The 20,768-nt window shown below is 44.4% G+C and overlaps 1 protein-coding gene across 3 annotated transcripts in view; it reads right to left on the reverse strand.

The window, feature by feature from the left end:
* Positions 1 to 20,768, reverse strand: part of chd6 (chromodomain helicase DNA binding protein 6) — a 248,364-nt gene that overhangs the window by 11,011 nt on the left and 216,585 nt on the right. For all 3 annotated transcript variants that reach the window (XM_078554815.1, XM_078554814.1, XM_078554813.1), the window contains 4 exons: positions 13,657 to 15,222; positions 7,872 to 8,026; positions 7,107 to 7,328; positions 4,814 to 5,245 (listed from right to left, as the gene is read on the reverse strand). In XM_078554815.1, coding sequence (XP_078410941.1) covers positions 4,814 to 5,245; positions 7,107 to 7,328; positions 7,872 to 8,026; positions 13,657 to 15,222 — 2,375 coding nt within the window. The remainder of the gene's footprint in view (positions 1 to 4,813; positions 5,246 to 7,106; positions 7,329 to 7,871; positions 8,027 to 13,656; positions 15,223 to 20,768) is intronic.

Here is a 20,768-nt window from a genome sequence, read left to right on the forward strand (position 1 = left end):
CTAGATAAACACACGATGGAGAAAGGATTTGAAAGATATATTGGTAGGATTAGATGAAATGGGATGAGAGGAGGCTTGAGCATAAACTCTGGCTTAGACCAACTGGGCCAAATGGTCTGTTTTTTTGCTGTCAACTATGAAATTCAACTATGTCAACTATGAAATTCTGAGTATTTCTTCAATTCCCTTTTGAAAGTTAATATTGAACCTGCTTCCACCGCCTTTTCAGGTAAAGCATTCCACGTCACAACACACTGCGGTGAAAAAAAATTCTCATCCCGCTGTTTTTTGGCAATTACCTTAAATCTGCGTCATCTGCTTACTGAGTTTCCTGGCAGTGGGGACAGTTTCTCCCTATTTATTAACAGAATCAAAGAAATTTACAATACACGAGGCTCTCATTTGGCCCACTGTATCTGTGCTGGCTCTTTGAAAAAGCTTAATCCCACACTCCAGCTTTTTTTCCCTAACGTTGTAAGTTTCTCAACCGTAAGAATTTAATCCATCCAATTCCCTTTTAAAAGTTACGGAATTAGCTTCCACTGCCTTTTCAGCTGGTGTATTCCAGATCCTGACAATTCTGAGTGAAAATGTTTCTCATCTCTCTTCTAGATCTTTTGCCAATAATTTTGAATCAATGACTTCTGGTTATTGATTCAGAGGGAATAGTTTTGTTCTTTATCCACTCTATCAAAACCTCTCAACATTTTAGGAACCTTTATTAAGTCACCCCTTAACCTCCTCTGTTCCATTTGGAACAGTCCGAATTTTTCCAACCTCTTCTCATAACTGAAGTCCCTCACCCTTGACCATTTCTCCATTTACCCTTGAGCTCTTTGGCCAATTATTTTTAAGTCTATAACTCTTGGTTAACAACCCACTTGCCAGATAAAATTGTTTCTCCTTATTCACTCAATTCAAAACCCCTCAATTTTGAATGCATCTATTAGGTTTCCCCTTAAACCTTCTCTGCTCCAAGGAAAACAATCCTAGCTTTTCCACAGAATCACAGCGCAAAAGAGGCCCTTTGGCCCATCAAGTCTGCACTGACACGTGAGAAACACCTGACCTACCTACCTAATCCCATTTACCAGCGCTTGGCCCATAGCCTTGAATGTTATGACGTGCCAAGTGCTCATCCAGGTACTTTTTAAAGGATGTGAGGCAACCCACCTCCACCACCCTCCCAGGCAGTGCATTCCAGACCGTCACCACCCTCTGGGTAAAAAAGTTTCTCCTCACATCCCCCCTAAACCTCCTGCCCCTCACCTTGAACTTATGCCCCCTTGTGACTGACCCTTCAACTAAGGGGAACAGCTGCTCCCTATCCACTCTGTCCATGCCCCTCATAATCTATGCCTCGATTGATAAAGACAGGTGTCCCATATGCCTTTTTCACCAGCCCACTAACATGCCCCTCCGCCTTCAGAGATCTATGGATACACACGCCAAGGTCCCTTTGTTCCTCAGAACTTCCTAGTGTCATGCTGTTCATTGAATACTTCTTTGTCAAATTACTCCTTCCAAAATATATCACCTCACACTTTTCAGGGTTAAATTCCATCTGCCACTTATCTGCCCATTTGACCATCCCGTCTATACCTTCCTGTAGCCCAAGACACTCAACCTCACTGTTAACCACCCAGACAATCTTTGTGTCATCCGCAAATTTACTAATCCTTACTAATCCTACCCCCCACATAGTCATCTATGTTGTTTATATAAATGGCAAATAATAGGGGACTGAGCACAGATCCCTGTGGTACGCCACTGGACACTGGCTTCCAGTCACTAAAGCATCCTTCTGTCATCACCCTCTGCCTCCTACAACTAAGCCAATTTTGAATGCACCTTATCAAATTACCCTGTATCCCATGTGCATTTGCCTTCTTTATAAGTCTCCCATGTGGGACCTTGTCAAAGGCTTTGCTGAAATCCATATAAACTACATCAACTGCACTACCCTCATCTACACACCTAGTCACCTCAAAAAATTCAATCAAATCCAACCTCTCCTCGTAAGCTGAAGTACCTCATCCCTGGTGACATCCTGGTAAACTTTTTCTCTAACCCTTCTATATCTTTCCTGAACTCAGGAAATCCACAATGCAAAGATTCAGTCTTACTTGTATTTATATTTCTGACTTACTGCATTCTCTAGTGTGAATTTTGAGTGGGCTCTGAAGTTAGGAAAAGGCTGCTGTCTCACTGGTGGATGAAGCTGAGAATGCGAAATATGATAGCAACTTATGCAAACGAGTTTAAACTTTAAAAGTGGCTCCAAGGTACAGACATTGCCCTGGAATGCAGAAGGTTAGCGGGTGACTTGATTGAGGTTTTCAGGATCTTAAAAAGAACAGAGAAGGTAGATCCCACTGGTGGGGGAGTCAAGGACAAGGGGACATAACTCTAAAAATCAGAGCCAGGCCATGCAGGAAAGAAGTTAGGAAACATTTTGCCATACAAAGAGTGATAGAAATGTGTTACTCTTCCACAAAAAGCATTAGATGATAGCTCAGTTCATAATTTTAGGCTTGAAATTGATTGATTTTTGTATAAAAAGATATGGAGCCAAGGCAAGCAGTTGGGATTTAATATACAGATCAGCCATGATCTCACTGAATGTAGGAAAAAGTTCAAGAGGTGAATGGCCATGCTCCTGTTCCTATGTTCCTAGCCCAGCCCATGGAGAAAAGGCTTGGACATTCTGTCCTTGTAAAATTCAAAATTCTTCTGTCTATTGGAACCCCACCCCAATGGTGGCCTTATTGCACTCTAGCTCTGCAACATTCTCTAGCCGAACAACACTGTAAACAACAGAATTACGTAAAAATACAGGATAACAACAGGCTGTTGGCGCAGCTAGTCCATGTTGATGTTTATCCTTACATCAGCAGTATCTTAATCGCAGGTGTCCGCTGTGTTCCCTAATCCCCCTTCCAATCTACTCTTAAATGGTGTCATGGTCTCTGTTTACTCACTAACCTTGAATTGCATTCCACAGCCTCGTAACCCATGAGTAAGTAATGCTTCTCCTGTTCCATTTTAAATTTCTTACATTTTCTCTTATATGCCAATCCTCCTCTTCTAGACCCTCAAACATTGGAAACAGTCTGTTTTTTTATCTACTCTGTCCCATTCCTTTGTAATTTTAAAGATGTCTATCATATCACCTCTGGTCTGACAAAAAAAAAAATCCCCAATAAAATGACATCTAGGAACTCGACTTCAGAACTCTACACAACCAGCAGCCAGTACCCAGGGTGAGCCTGTCACTCTGAGATGTGGAAAGCCTCAACATGGTGCTGCATCACTGCCACCAGATGAAGCTTGTACACAGCTTTCCCAAGGAGGGCCTTAAACAAGAAGGGCTGATGGAGTAGAGTTGGGGAAATTGCCCCATTCTAAAGGCAGAACAAATGATCTGGAATTCATTTATATCACCGTTTTTATTCTCTCTGATTACGTGTTCTGGTTCTGATTCCTTTCTATCTCGACTCTTATTTTCTTTCCCTGGTCCAGTCTCTTCCCACCTACATCTAGGACTCTTCCAATGCCCTCTGTCACTTAAAATTTCTAGTTTCCTGGCCCAAATTGTCTCCTTGCTCACCATGGACATCCTATCCCTCTACACTTCCATTCCCCACAGAATGGTCTTAGGGTTCTCTGCTTCTCTCTTGAACCGAGGCCAAACCAGTCTCCATTTACCACTACCTTCCTTCGCCTGGCTGAACTTGATCTCACATCAAACAGCGTCACCTTTAACGCCAATCACTTCCTCCAAATAAAAGATTGCTATGGGTATCCACATGGCTCCTAGTTATGTCTGCCTTTTTGTGGGATACGTGGAACATTCTTTGTTCCAGTCCTACTCAGCCCCTCCCTCATTTCTATTTTCAGTGCATTGATGACTGTGTCAGTGCCTTTTATTGCTCTCGCTCTGAACTAGAAAATCATCAACTTTGCTTCCAGTTTCCCTTTTTCTCACCTTCATATGGTCCATCTCTGACTCTTCCCCTCCTTTCCTTGACTTCTGTTTTGAGCCTGGCGATAGGCTATCAACGAGTATTGACTACAAGAGAACCGACTCCCACAGCTACCTCGACTAAGCTTCCTCACACACTGCTTCTTTTAAGGACTCTATTGCATTCTCAAACTTTCTCTGTCTCCCACACATCTATTCTGATCTCCATCCATAACAGGGCTTCTGATATTCAACTGAGAATTACCCCACCCTCCACCATGGTTGACAGGGCCCTTGACCGTTTGCATCCTATTTCTGCTCTCGCCCCCTTCCTCTCCCTCCCAGAACCACTATAGAGTATCCCTTTGCCCTTACCTTCTACCCCATTAGCCTCCGTATACGACAGATCATGCCCCACCATTTCCGCAACCTCTAATGTAATGCCACGTGAAACACATCTTCACCACCCCTCTGCGACACCCTGGTCCATTCCACAATCACCCTAACACTCCGTCCCTTCCCAAAGCACCTTCCCATGCAAGTGCAGGAGATGCAACATCTATCCTTTTACTTCCTCTGTACTCACCATCCAATGCCCTAGCTACTTCTCCTGGGTGAAACAGCGATTTACGCATTCTTCCTTCAATGTATATACTGTATTCACTACTCAGAATGTAGTCTGCTGGGCTCGGCACCTAAACTCAACAGGAATTCAGGCAAAAATGGGGAGGCAAGCCAAACAGTGCTTGTCACAATCACAGGCTGCACAATGCAAGAGCACTCCATTACCTTGTGCTGCTCTTCTTGCTATGCCTTACCAACCACACCATGCCACACTCTTCTACGTACCAGGTTCTCTGGCTTTTTCTCCTTCATGAAGAGAATGTCAACTCCTTCGACGTTCTTTCTTCGCCCTCTCCTCCTCCTCGACGTGTCATCACCTCTAAAGGCGCCATTAATCACCTGTCCAGTGACTGGGTGGACGAGGCCTGCCTGCAGGATCCCAGCCATGTCTGCCCTGAAAGCAGTTGAGGGCTCTAGCGATCCCAGCTTTGGCGTGCTTGTACTGATGATGACCGGTACTGAACTGGACACCTCCTCAGAAGCTTTCGAGAGGTCCATAGCAGTCTCTTGCCATCCATTCAAAATTACAGGAGGGCGAGTAAGAGATGGGGAAACTTCTTCCAGGTTCTTCCGCTTTGCACCTCGGTCTGTCTCAAACTCGTATTTCCGTCTCCTCCTTCTTTGATCCCTCGGGAATGTTAATGCGAGTAAGCTCTCCTGCTTTCCAAACAGAATTGCACTGCATCAGCAAGACTCATGACAAACTTATTGTGAGAATAAAACACACACACAGAAGTCGTACAGAGTTGTATACAAAGCAGACCACTTTTTGGTGGACAGATCCGGTCTGAGCTATGACTTCAGTCCCACACTAACCCAGTCAACTATTCACAGACTCTCAGAATTGTAACGGTGCAGGAGGCGGCCATTCAGCCCATCATGTCTGCACCGGCACTCCAAATGAGCATTATGACTTTGTGCCATTCTCCTGCCTTTTCCCCTCTACCCACCCTCTGAACTAGTTGAACAAACGCTCAATTATATCAAACCGCCACCAGTGGTTCATGAGATAACTTACCACCTTTGTCAAAGCAACTAGGCATAAGCAGTGGATTTCCAGCGACACCCACATCCTAATAATTAATTTCTAAAAGTGTGTGGGAGGTACATTAGAGTTGGACAATGGAGAACGATGGTACGGTCAACTGTATCAAAGGCCGTGGAGAGGTTAAGGAAGGTTAAGGTACCAGTCCCTCTCGTGACTGAGATTAGGGCCATTCAGGGACAAAGGCAGAAACTGAACTGGAGGGATTCGAACAGGAAGTGGGCACATAACTGAGTTTGAGAACTTTTTTTTATATTTGTTCATAGGGTGTGGGCATCGTTGGCTAGGCCAGCATTTATTGCCCATTCCCCTAATTGTTCTTATTCAGAGGGCATTTTAACAGTCAACCCCATTGCTGTGGGTCTGGAGTCACATCACATGTAGGCCAGACCAGGTAAGGATGGCAGATTTCCTTCCCTAAAGGACATTACTGAACCAGGTTGGAGTGGAAAAAGGCAGGTGCAGTGCCTGGAGAGAACTGGCTGGTCAACTTTTGCAAGAGTGGGTGATGACAGGAGTTTTGAAAGGGAGGATGACATTACCCAGGGGAAGTGGAAACATTTACATCAGCTTACAATAGGGTCAAGGGGGAAGAAACTGCAAAATAATAGGGAACTAAGTGTCAGATGATTGATGGCTGTACTCACATGGTGAGCAGAGATGCTATATATCCACAGTGCATCACTTTACTAATGGACCTTATATCCTTCCCTCGAGGTAACACAGCAGCACAATCCAAACTGAAAGGGATGATAATCATCACCCATGGACAGTGACTCAATGCTGAACTTATAATTCCTGAAAGAAAATCCTACTATTGTCTTTGTCTCATTTAAGAAAATAAATCACATCCCATTAAAATAAATAAGGCTAACACTAGAACAGTTATGATATCTGGGGTTTGGAGCAACGGAGGTTAACTGCTTCTAAAGAATAAAACGAGCATCATATCTCATTAATCCTTCCCGGGTGAGGAATCAAAAGGTTTTTTATGCAGTGAATGATGATGATCTAGGATAAGCTGCCTGAAAGAGCAATGGAGACATAATCAACAGTAGCTTTCAAAAAGGAATTGGACAAATACTTAGAGGGACAAAATTTCAGGGTAGAAGGGGAAACGTTTGAAGGATTATGGAAAAGAGTAGGGGAGTTAGACTAATCAGGTAGCTCTTTCAAAGAGCTGGCACAGACACAAAGGATCGAATGGCCTTCTTCTGTGCATTTTGGTTCTATGGCTAAAATACAATTCTCCTGGGTCCCATGCCAATGTCACGATGAACAGCCCAAGGGAAACTTTAGCTCCTCTCTTCCTTCTGTTCACTCTCCCTCCGTGTAACGCCAACCCTCCACCAATTGCAATCTCTATTGAGGAGAGTAGCCAAGATCAGGAATTCAATGGTAATGACACAGCTTACCAGGTTTATCAAACACACCTCAGGTACAGTGTGGGTTGGAGACAGTTGCATAACTTGCCTTTGTAAGCTGATGGGAGGAGACGGAGCCATCAGCAATGCTGAGGGTGTGCGTAGCCTGTACTGGGACATTGAGGCAGCTCCTCACGTTCAGACTCTCTGCTGGAGCAGCCGTGGAATATATCCCACCCTGAGGTTCAAGGCTCTGCTGTTGTGCTGACGGCCATTTCCCTTTCAGCACAGCATGGCAGATGTTGTCAATGCGGTTTATGATGACTCGGTCCTGAGAGGATGAAAATAAAAAATACAACAGCTGTCGGTGCAAATCTGAAGATTGGTTATGAGAGAAAAAGCTTCAGCTTTGATCAAATGAAGATTGCTCTCATGCAGTTAGTGAACAGAAGTAAGGAACGAACAAACTTGCATTTATAGCTCTTTTTATGACCTCGGGACAGCCCAAGAAGCATAACAGCCAATGAAGTACTTTTGAATTGTAGTTGCTTTTTTACTGTAAAAAATTAGTGTAGCCAATATGCACATAGCAAGATCCCACAGGCAGCAATGAAACAAATGCCCATGTAATTCATTTTTAGGTGCTGGTTGAGTTATAAATATTGGACAGAACACCACGGCGAACTGCCCTGCTCTTTGAAGTTCAAAGTTTGGCCTTTTAAGTTCACCTAAGAGGGCAGACGGGTTTAAAGCTTCATGCGAAAGATGGCACATCTATCAATGCAGCACTGGATGTCACCTAAATGACAGTAAAACTCTGTCCTAGCAGCCTGACGGTTATAGCTTAAGCTGCTGTATATGTTCTACAACTCACCTTTGGCCACTCTGCAGAAGAATAGAGTGTCTTCTCCTGAAGCAGTTGAGCGATGGTTGGCTCTCTGATATCCTGAAGGAGGTTGTCCTGGATCTCATCTTGACCCAGGCTGGTAGAAGTGTTGCTCTCCTCATCAAAATTCTTCAGCGGGATAGCTGAGAAGATCAACATTCTTATTATAATATAATAATCATCATCATCATGGTCCTGATCTAGGAACTTAGAGGTTTCACTTTCAAATCTCACTATGGCAAGTTGTAAAATTTTATTCAATAAATCAGGTAATCTGACAGTTACTGTCATTAAAATCCAACAGGTTTACCAATGTCTTTCAGGGAAAAGACCAACATATCACAGAATCTTTCTAGTGCAGAGAGAGACCATTCGGCCCCTCGAGTCTGCACTGGCTCTCTGAAACAGCATTCTACATAGTCCCACTCCTAACCTTGCACATTCATTCTTTTCAGACAGCAATCCAATTCCCTTTTGAATACCTCGATCGAACCTGCCTCCAACATCCTTTCAGGAAGTTCATTCCAGATTCCAACCACCCTCTGGGTGAAAAACTTTTTCCTCACATCACAACTGCTCCTTTTGCCAATTATTTTGAATCTGTGCTCTCTAGTTCTTGATTTTTTGAGTGGGAACAGATTTTCTCACTGTTTAACATGCCCATACCCCTCAGGATCTTGAATACCTCTATCAAGACTCCTCTCAGCCTTCTTTTCTCCAAGGAAGAGAGTCCCCACCTCTCTAATTTATCCTCATAGCTACAGTTCTTTATCCCTGGAATCATTCTTGTAAATCTCCTCTGTACTCTCTCCAATGCCTTCACATCCTTCTTCAAGTATGGTGCCCAGAACTGGATGCAGTACTCCAGAAGAGGCCTAACTAGTGTCTTATACAAACTCAACATGACCTCCTGACTGTTCTACTCAATGCCCCTATTAATAAAGCCAAAGATACTATATGCTTTATTAACTGCTCTCGCAACATGCCTCCATCTTCAATAACTTATGTACATATACACCGAGGTCCCTCTGCTCTTGCACCTCCTTTAGAGTTTCTCACTTTATTTTATACTCTCCATATTCTTCCTGCCAAAATGAATCATTCTCTGCACTGAACTTCATCTGTCACTTAGTCTGCCCAATCCACCAACATGTCTACATCCTTTTGAAGTTCAAGATTATCCCCATCACAGTTGACAACATTTCCAATCTTTGTATCATCTGCATCTTTTAAAATCATGCCCTGAACACCATAGTCTAGGTCATTAATATATACCAACACTGACCCATGGGGAACTCCACTACGAACCTTCCTCCAATCTGAAAAACAATTGTTTATCACTACTCTCTGTTTCCTGTCACTCAGCCAATTTCTTATCCAAGTGCCTACTTTCCCTTTTATTCCATGAGCTAGAATTTTGCCCACATGTCTGCTGTGTGGCACTGTTATCAAATGTCTTTTGAAAATCGATATACACATCAACAGCATTGCTTATATCAGCCTTCTCTGTTACCTCCTGAAAAAACTTCAGCAAGCTAGTTTAACATGATTTTCCCTTAATGAATCCACACTGGCTTTCCTTAATTATCCTGCACTTGTCTAAGTGACTATTGATTTTGTCCCAAACTACAGTTTCCAGAAGTTTCCCTACCACTGAAGTCAAACTGACCGGTCTGTAGTTACCGGCTTTATCCATGCACCCCTTTTTGAACAAGGGTGTAACATTCACTATTCTCCAGTCCTCTGACACCACGCCTGTGTCCAAGAGGAACAGGAAGATTATCACTTGTATCTCTGCAATTTCCACTCTCACTTCCCTCAGTACCCTTGGATGCATCTCATTCGGTCCTGGTTCTTTATTTGTTTTAAGATAGCCTTTCTAACACTTTCTCCTTCTCAATTGTAAATTCTTGCAGTGTACCAGTTACCTCCTCTCTCACTTCAACCTGGGTAGCATCTTCTTCCTTTGTAAAGACAGATGCAATGTACTCGTTTAATACCTCTGCTGTTTCTCCTGCTCCAGGAGCAAGTCTCATTTTTTGTCTCTAATTGGCCCTACTCTTTCTTTTACCACCCTTTTATTATTTATATGCTTATAGAAGACCTTGGGATTCCCTTTTATGTTAACCCCAGTACACACTGCATGTTTAATTCTTAATGTTCTCACAGCAACTAGGGGCTGGCAACACATACCTCCTTGACAGTGATACCCACATCACAGGAGCTTTTTTTTTTAAATTGCCTCACTCCTTGAAGGGTCTCAAAAGTCCTTCACAGAAAGATTTTTTTTGGTCTTAACTGCAGAGAAATGTGGGAGTCAGAGTGGTGTTTAAAATTGTTAATGACTGGGACACAGTGAACAGAAACACACTCGTATATTTGGATTTCCAAAAGGTAAGGTGCCACACAAGATAAGGCCTCCTGGAGTTGGGGATAAGCTATTAGTATGGATAGAGGATTGGTCAATGGATAGGAAGTAAAGAGTAGTGATAAATTGGGCATTTTCAAGTTCGTAGGCTCTGACTAGTCAGTGCTGGGGCCTCAGCTGTTCATAAAATACATTAATAGCTTAGACAATAAGATAGAGAATGAATCCAAGTTTGCAGATGGTACAAAGCTAGGTGGAAATGTAAACTGTGAGGAGGATGCAAAGAGATACAGACAGGTTACATGTATAATATGAGGACATGTGAAGTTATTCACTTTGGTAGGACGAATAGAAAAACAAAATATTTTTTAAAAAGTGTTAAAACTTGTCAATGTTGATAGAGGGGCTTTGGCACTCCCATAGGAGGAATATAGAAAAGTTAGCAAAGCATGCAATTAGAAGGCAAATGGCAAGTTAGTCTTCGTTGCAAGAGAATTGGAGTGCACGAATAAGGAAGTCTTGCTACAATTGTACAGGGCTCTGGTAAGTCCAGACCTGGAGTACTGTGTGCAGTTTTCGTCTCCATGTTTAAGGATATATTTGCATTGGAGGCAGTATGCTGAAGGTTCACTAGATTGGTTCCTGGAATGAGAGGGTTGACATGTGATGAGAGGCTGAGTAAATTGGGTCTATACTCTCTGGAGTTAGCGGAATGAGTGACAATCTCATTAAAACATACAAAATTCTGAAAAGGCTTGACAGGGTAGACACAGAGGCTGTTTCTGCCAGCTGGGGAATCTGGAACATGGCGGGGCACAGTATCAGGGTAAGAGGATGGTCATTTAGGACTGAGATGAGGAGAAATTTCTTAACTCAAAAGTTTGGATTTCTCTACCCGAGGGTTGTGGATGCTCCATCATTGAATACGTTTAAGGCTGAGAGAGTTAGATTTTTGGACTCTCAGGGGGGTTGAAGCATATGGGGAGAAGGCGGGAAAGCGGAATTCAAGCCAAAAATCAGGCATGATCATATTGAAAAATGGAGCAGGCTAAAGGGTTGCATAGTTTACTCCTGCTCCTATTTCTTAAGTTCCCAGTTCCTAGGTGGTCAAGAACAAGGAACACAGATATGGGATTAAATGTAAGAATTTTAAGACAGAGCGCATAGAATTTTGTTTTTTGTTTACAAAGGACTGGGAAACTGGAATTCACTGCACGAGTTAGTGACAGTGGCAGAAATCACATCCATGTTTACAAATGGGTTATGTAATGTATAAAGTGATATGGGATCAGTGCAGGCAGATGGGAGTGAGATATTGCTCATGTGGAGGACACTGACTGTTTGGACCACTTTGTAATTTCAACATAATTCAATGCATTTGGCCTTAGATCTAAAGACCAGCTAACGTGTTTCTGTTGGTATTAATTGCAGGAGGACCAACACTGTGTTCTGCACGAACTTCAACATTTCTCTGAACAGGCGGTCAAAGGGCATTTAAAGGTCACGGAATCTCCACAACTCCTTTATCCAAGAATCCATGTAATATTTCAAAACACTGGATATTTTACTTGGTGACTGATCCATCAGAACTTCACAATGACATTTACACAAATATAGCATGCACAGTCAAATAGATGTATGTCTCATTTTGTCTAAATTGATTTCTGTTATGTGCCTTGAGACATTTTTCTACAGTAAAGATGTATAAATGTAAATTGTTTTTTTTTGGTAAAGATGGTGAAGGAATTTAGACCGTCCAGCAAATTCTTCCACAGAAGAATCTATTTGCATTTTTTTTTATTCATTCACGAGATGTGGGCTTCGCTGGCTGGGCCAGCATTTATTGCCCATCCCTAGTTGCCCTTGAGAAGGTGGCGGTGAGCTGCCTTCTTGAACCGCTGCAGTCCATGTAGTGTAGGTACACCCACAGCGCTGTTAGGGAGGGAGTTCCAGGATTTTGACCCAGCGACAGTGAAGGAACGGTGATATATTTCCAAGTCAGGCTGGTGAGTGACTTGGAGGGGAACTTCCAGGTGGTGGTGTTCCCCTCTGTCTGCTGCCCTTGTCCTTCTAGATGGTAGCGGTCGTGGGTTTGGAAGGTGCTGTCTAAGGAACCTTGGTGAATTCCTGCAGTGCATCTTATAGATGGTACACACTGCTGCTACTGTGCGTCGGTGGTGGAGGGAGTGAATGTTTGTGGATGTGGTGCCAATCAAGTGGGTTGCCTTGTCCTGGACAGTGTCAGGCTTTTTCAGTGTTGTGGGAGCTGCATTCATCCAGGCAAGTGGGGAGTATTCCATCACACTCCTGACTTGTGCCTTGTAGATGGTGGACAGGCTTTGGGGAGTCAGGTGGTGAGTTTCTCGTTGCACAATTCCTAGCCTCTGATCTGCTCTTGTAGCCACAGCTACATATAGCACCTTTAACATAGAACCCAAGCTGTGGCTCCCACTTCCCTCTTCAATGACAAATGCTTTTAACTCTGATAACCCACCTCATCATCATTCCAATTATTAATCGCTGTACATGTTAAATGCCTCATGACTTCAGTCCCAAGGAACAGGAGGCCATTCAGCCCCTTGAGCCTGGTCTGCCATACAATTATAAGCATGACTGATTTACATTAACCCCATTGACCCACCTTGGTTCCATAACCCTTAATACCCTTACCCAACAAAAATCTAGTTCTGATGAAGGGTTGCCACAATCTGTTTATCTCTCCACAGATGCTGTCTGACCTGCTGAGTATTTCCAGTGTTTTCTGTTTTTATTTCTGATTTTTTGCATCTGCAGGATTTTGCTTTTGTAAAAAATCTATCTACTCAGTTTTGAAATTTTCAACTGATCTCCAGACTCAACAACTTTTTGGGAGAGAGGGTTCCAGATTTTCACAACCTTTTGTGTGAAGAAATACTTCCTGACGTCACCCTTGAACAGCCTGGCTCTCACTTTAAGGCTAGTCTCCTGGTCTCGACTCCCCCTTCCCACCAGAGGAAATAGTTTCTATCTGCACTATCAAATCGCTTAATTATCTTAAATACCTCTTTTAGAGCACCCTTTAATCTTCCACACTCAAGGCAACACAAACCTAGTCTGTGCAATCTGTCTTCATAATTTAAGCCTTTTAGCCCCTAACTTTGCTTTTTTAAAAAAAAAATGTCCTTCTGCACCCATGTTCAGGATAAAGCACAGCTGTGATGACTCACATGGTTAACAGCTTGTTAACACTGAAAACGTTCATTAGTGCAAATTATAAACTTTAAAGATTTGATTATTAAAGAAAAAAATAAGTTTAAAGTAAATTTGAGAAGTTCTGCGATGCAGTTTGTATGTTAAAGGTTCTGACACATGAGATCATTGTAATGTTTAGCCCTTTGTCACTAATTTAGCAAAATGAAAACCAACCGCCTTCAGGCTGAGAGCCATCTTCCTCAGATTTTTCTTCTGTTTCACACGGGCTGTCGTGCTCCTTGATGCAGTCCTCAAGGAGGTGTCTGAATGTCACCTCCTGCTTTATGGGGGCCACTCCTACATGGTCAGAGGGTGACCCAGGCTCACCCTCCGTCATCTTCACAATGGAACGGGCAGCTTTGAAAGACAGAGGTCCACTCGGCAGGCATTTCACATCAACTGCCTCAAATGGTGCATGATCTGATTTGGTGCATACACTGGTCATGCTTTCAGCCTCCTTTCTTGAGCTGCTCTCATTCGCAGCTGCAGCCTGCCACTCACTGCTTGTCACAACTTCTGTCGGCTTCAAATCATTGATGACCTCGGGACCTCTGGGCATGCTGGGCAAAGCAGCTGGAGAATTCGAGTCAGGCGGGCTGATTTCAACTTGTGGTTTGTCTATGCCATTGGCTGCGGTCTGCGTGTGACCTACCCCCAGATATTTAGCTTGCACATCATAGGTATGTTCAATCATTACGGCCTCCCGATCTGTAATCCCTGTTGAACGCTTATCTTCTGTACATCCATTTTCAGCTTTAACCAGTTCGTGCTGTGCAAGGTCACACTTCGCAATCACACCAAGCACTGTGTCCACCACAGGTTCTGTTCCAGTAATACCACACACAGGCACTACACTGTCCACCATCTCCTCCGATACAGTTTGCAATTTTAACACACCATTGGATTTCACCTGCAGGAAGTTCAAACAGTTTAGTGTCGCTTGGTTGGCATCAACACACAGAGGCTGCAAATTTTCTATTGGTACAGTTCCTGCAGCAGTGCAAGATTTAAGGATGGGATTTTGTAAACTATCCACCCCATTATCCTCTTTGCAGTTCCCGCTGAAGTCACTTGTTCCTTTAGACTCCATGTGTGCATTTGGCACTTTGTAAAATCCAGCCTGAATGCAATTTACTGCACTCCATTCACTCCCTGCAGTCTCTGGTTCAGATGGTCTGGGTTTAGCTTGGAAGGCATCACACCTGCTTGTGGAATCTGCAGCGTCCTCTTCACTTTTCACTTCCAAACAGACACTGAGTGTACCTGCTTCCGGGCTCGGTTGTTCCAAAGCCTCTTCCATCTTCTCCTGCTCTGCATCGATCTGTTCAATGTTGTCTTTCTCCCCTAGAGTGAGCACAGTGGATGCAGGGGAAGCAGACTGACTGAGGTTGAGTGAGGACTGGCTGTAAGGCGCTGGGACATTCTGGAAGTAGCTGCTTCCATTCTGCACGTAGTTTCTGTGGGCCTCCCGGAAGGAAAGCTGAGGGTCATTAAGGATGTAGTAGTCTGTCCGGCTGAGGCCATGTTTGGCAGTGCCAATTAGCAGATCACGGTCATGTTTGCCGCACTCCCACCATACCGGCAGGTACAGGCTGGGCCGGCACAGTTTCAGCCGCTCATTCAGCTGAGGGCTCCGGAGTACCTGCTCCCGAACTTTCCTCAACAGTTCAATGCGGTACAGAGTCCTTGACGCACGTTCTTCCGTGATGGGCTCAACAAAAATGCTTGGATCTGAAGGCTCTGAAATGGTAAAAAAAAATACTGTCCATTAGAAAATCATGCTTTGTAAATTCACCTAAGGGTATCCCTCATTAGCCAGATGTGTAACAGAGGCAGAAACTCAGCATCACACTCAGTCTGCAGACTAAATTTGGAAGGCTATTCGGCCCCTTGAGTCTGCTCTGCTATTCAATAAGATCATGGCTGATCTGATTGTGGCCTTAGCTCCACTTTCCTGCTCTCCCCCATAACCCTCAACTCCTTGTTGATCAAAAATCTGTCGAACTCAGCCTTGAATATATTCAATGACCCAGCCTCCACTGCTCTCAGGGGAAGAGAATTCTAAACACTAACAACCTTTTGAGAGAAGAAATTCCTCATTCCTGTCTTGAATGGGAGGGCCCTTATTTTTAAACTGTGCATCCTAGATCTAGATTTTCCTTTGAAGGGAAACATTTTCTCAATATCTACCCTGTGAAGCCCCCTCAAAATCTTATATGTTTCAATAACAGCACCTATCATTTTTCCCAGGAGTCAACCGAGTGAGCCTTCTCTGAATTGCTTCCAGTACAAGAATGTCCCCTCTTAAGTAAGGTAACCAAAACTACACAATACTGTGTGTGGTCTCACCAATGCCCTGCACAGCTGTACAATGACTTCCCTAATTTTATACTCCATCCCCCTTGCAGTAAAGGCAAAAATTTCATTTGCCTTCCTAACTACTTGTTATACCTGTGTGTCAACCTTTTTTGATTCACGTATAAGGACACCCAGGTCCATGTTTATTGCAACATTCTGCAGTCTCTCTTTATTTAAATAATCCTCTGCTTTTCTATTCTTCCTGCCGAAGTGGATAACCTCTCATTTTCCCACATTATAATCCATCTGCCAAATTGTGCCCACTCACTTAACCTATCTATATCCCTTTGCAGACTCGTTCTATGCTCGCACACATTGTCCTTGTGATGTAGATATGTGTACTCTCACTGCAGGGACACAGCTCACTGACAAAGCCAGGAGAGCCTAGGCACAGGTTGGCTTAAACCAAAGTTCAGGGCTTCCTCCCAACTGGTGTGCGCTGATATCTGAGTAGAATACACATTTTACCAGCACAGAATACTGGCAAATGTAACACTGCTTGTCCAGCTGGGGCCATTTCAGGCATTGGCTGGAAAGGTAATCTGGTTAACCCAGCCCCAGTGACAGGTCTAAGCCTCCAAGCCCAGTGAGCCAAGTTGGCTGGTCAGTCGTCACTCTAGGCTTGCCTCAGGTATTGAATTACTACATCAGAGGTAGGTAATCAGCCATGTTCTGTTTGAATGGCAGAACAGGCTTGATGGGCCAAATGGCTGACTCTTGCTTCTACACTCCTATCGCAAACGATGACTTGGCTTCAATCATATCATCAGGTCCTTGAGCTTGAAGTTTACTCAACCCTGCTTAAAATTCCATTTTGTAATATTCAGCAACTTACAAATTACCGCATTGACAGGTGCTGGGATTCAACTGAGACAGTGCACTATTATCAAGTGAAGGGAAGTTACTATTGAGGAATGGAAACTTTGCACCATTTCAAACACTTTGGGTCAGCAGCAAGTACTGGTCAGGATCTGCAGGGTGCAAACTTGGAGTGAAGTATCTTCTGCTCTACCCCAACAGCTAGCTTTTACCTCAACTGCAGAACAAGCTCCCTACTGTGTGACCATGACCCATCCATTCCCGCCGAAGCCAACCTTCATCTTCTTTAAGGGCCATGTCCATTTACTGCCACTTATGCACCAGTTTTTAAAAAATTCTTTCATGGGATGTAGGCGTCGCTGACTAGGCCAGCATTTATTACCCAACCCTAATTGCCCTTAAGAAAGTTGTGATGAGCTGCCTTTTTGAAACGCTGCAGTCCATGTGGTGTAGGTACACCCACAGTGCTGTTAGGGAGGGAGTTCCAAGATTTTTCCCAGCGACAGTGAAGGAGTGGCGATATATTTCTAAGTCAGGATGGTGAGTGGTTTGGAGGGGAACTTCCAGGTGGTGGTGTTCCCATCTACCTGCTGCCCCTGTCCTTCTAGATGGTAGTGGTCATGGGTTTGAAAGGTACTACCTAAGGAACTTTGGTGAATTTCTGCAGTGTATCTTGTAGATGGTACACACTGCTGCTACTGTTCATTGGTGGTGGAGGGAGCGAATGTTTGTGGATGTGGTGCCAATCAAACGGGGCTGCTTTGTCCTGGATGGTGTCAAGCTTCTTGAGTGTTGTGGGAGCTGCACTCATCCAGGCAAGTGGGGAGTATTCCATCACACTTCTGACTTGTGCCTTGTAGATGGTGGACAGGCTTTGGGGCGTCAGGTGGTGAGTCACTTGCCCCAGGATTCCTAGCCTCTGACCTGTGCTTGCAGCCACAGTATTTATACGGCTAGTCCAGTTGAGTTTCTAGTGAATGGTAACTCCTAGGATGTTGATGCTGGGGGATTCAGTGATGGTAATGCCATTGAATGTCATGGGGTGATGGTTAGATTCTCTCTTGTTGGAGATGGTCATTGCCTGGCACTTGTGTGGCGTGAATGTTACTTGCCACTTGTCAGCCCAAGCCTGGATATTGTACAGGTCTTGCTGCATTTGTACATGGGCTGCTTCAGTATCTGAGGAGTCGCAAATGGTGCTGAACATTTACCAATGATTGCACAACATCCCCACTTCTGACCTTATATGGAAGGAAGATAATTGATGAAGCAGTTGAAAATGGTTGGGCTGAGAACACTACTCTGAGGAGCTCCTGCAGTGATGACTGATCTCCAACAACCACAGCCACCTTCCTCTGTGCTAGGTGTGACTCCAACCAGCAGAGAGTCTGCTCCCGCTTCCCACTGACTCCAGTTTTGCTCGGGCTCCTTGATGCCACACTCAGTTAAACGTTGTCTTGATGTCAAGGGCAGTCACTCTCACCTCACGAGTTCAGCTCTTTTGCCCATGTTTGGACCAAGGCAGTAATAAGGTCAGGAGTTAAGTGGCCCTGGCATCACGCTGGCACTGAAATTCATTTACCACATTACTCGTTTGTGTGATAGGCAGAACGCCAGCGTCAGCGTGAAGCTAGGTATGTGGACCATACGTCCCAAAGACTGGCTTATCGTATCAAACAGCATGTCCCAGCCAGTGTTTGCAACAGGCACGGTACAGACTGTACCCGGCCAGCCAGTGCTTGCAAAACTGACAACACAGTGTCCAACATTAGATGTGATTCCACAATTAGGCAACATTTGCTCAACAATCCTCAGTGTGCTAAGAATTACGCTGACAACCTAGTCAAGATTGTCAGTTGGGCTCACAGTGTGACACAGTTGCGAGTACTAGAAGCTACATATATTAATACACAGCGCCCTGTCCTTGGCAGACAGAAAAAGACATGTACACACATTGCACCTCTTTCAGCTAAATGAAATAAGTGACACCCGTTTGTTGACTCATTGCTCAGGGAAATGCCTTGTCCAATCAGTCAAGCTGCCTGGTTTAAATTTCAAACAATGCTTGGCAGTTAACTGCCAGTCACAATCACTGGTGCATTCTTCATGGCAAAGCCACTTGCCAACCAATCAGCACTTTCTTCACATCCAGTATAAATTGTTGTTCTTCCCTTATATTGATATTCTTGCAAAACAAAAAGCTTCCATGTCTCTTTTTTCATGTTTCTGTCCATGTTTGAACCAACGCTGTAATGAGGACAGGAGCTGAGTGGCCCTGGCAGAACCCAAACTGAGCATCAGTGAGCAGGTTATTGCTAAGCAAGTGCTGCTTGATAGGACTGTTGATGACCCCTTCCATTACTTTACTGATGATCGAGAGTAGGCTGATGGGGCAGTAATTAGCTGGGTTGGATTTGTGGTTTTTGTGTACAGGCCATACAAGGGCAATTTTCCACATTGTTGGGTAGATACCAGTGTTGCAGCTGTACTGGAACAGCTTGGCTAGGGGTGCGGCAAGTTCTGGAGCACAAGTCTTCAGTACCTACACCACATGGACTGCAGTGGCTCAAGAAGGCAGGTCACCACCTTATCAAGGGCAACTAGGGATGGGCAATAAATTTGACCCAGCTAGTGAAGCTCACATCCTGTGAATGAAGAAACTGTACTATTGTCGGAATACTTTCAGCGCCCATAGCCTCTGCAGTATCCAGTGCCTTTAGCCATTTCTTGATATCACGTGGAGAGAATTGAATTGGCTGAAGACTGGCACCTGTGATGCTGGGGACCTTTGGACGAGGCCAAGATGGATCATCCACACGCCATGTCTGGCTGAAGATTGTTGCAAATGTTTCAGCCTTATCTTTTGCACTGGTGTGCTAGGTTCTTCCATCCTTGAGGATAGGGATATTTGTGGAGCCTCCTCCTCTACCGAGTTGTTTAATTGCCCACTACCGTGCAGGACTGCAGAGCTTAGATCTGATCCGTTGGTTGTGGAGTCGCTTAGCTCTATCACTTGCTGCTTATGCTGTTTAGCATACAAGTAGTCCTCTGTTGTAGCTTCACCAGGTTGACATCTCATTTTTAGGTATGCCTGGTGCTGCTCCTGGAATGCCCTCCTGCACTCTTCATTGAACCAGGGTTGATCCCTTGGCTTGACGGTAATGGTAGAGTGGGATATATGCCAGGCCATGGGGTTACAGATTGTGGTTGAGTACAATTCTGCTGCTGCTGTTGGCCCACAGTGCCTCATGGTTGCCCAGTCTTGAACTGCTTGATCTGTTTGGAATCTGTCCCATTTAGCATTGTGGTTGTGCCACACAACACGACTGAGGGTATCCTCAATGTGAAGACAGGACTTTGTGTCTCCACAACAATTGTGCTGTGGTCATCCTACCAATACTGCTATGGACAGATGCATCTGTGGCAGGCTGGTGAGGATGAGGTCAAGTATGTTTTTTCCCTCTTGTTGGTTCCCTCACCACATGCCACAGGCCTAGCTTAACAGCTTCGTCCTTTAGGTCTCAGCCAGCTTGGTCTGCACTGGGCTACCGAGCCACTCTTGGGTGATGGACATTGAAGTCCTCCATCCATAGTGCGTTCTGCGCCCTTGCCACCCTCAGTGCTTCCTCCATGTAGTGTTCAACAGGGAGGAGCACTAATTCATCAGCTGAATGGGGGGGGGTGGGTATGGTAATTGGCTGAGCTTTCCTTGCCCATGTTTGACCTGATGCATTGAGACTTCGTGTGCTTTACAGCCAATGTTAAGGACTCCCAGGGCAGCTCCCTCCTGACTGTATACCACTGTGCCGCCACCTCAGTGCAACTAAAAAGCCCAGAAATAGAAACTGGACTACAACTGCCCCAGATGGGCAATTTGTTTGGTAAAATCTGGGGATCCATATGGCTTAATGCAGTTGCAACTGAAGAGAGGCAATGTGACGTACAAACTTTCCATGCTGCCTGTAGAGCTTAGCTACTTATTCTGATTTTGGTTAGAATTCATCTGTTCTTAAAGACTACATTTCCTACCCTTTTCCCCTCAATTCTTCCTTCTAAGGCACTGACCCATGGTAAGGTACAACTGTCAGTCACTGTCCCGCTGCTAATCC

Source organism: Cetorhinus maximus, chromosome 13, assembly GCF_964194155.1.
Source record: "Cetorhinus maximus chromosome 13, sCetMax3.hap1.1, whole genome shotgun sequence".
Taxonomy (NCBI): domain Eukaryota; kingdom Metazoa; phylum Chordata; class Chondrichthyes; order Lamniformes; family Cetorhinidae; genus Cetorhinus; species Cetorhinus maximus.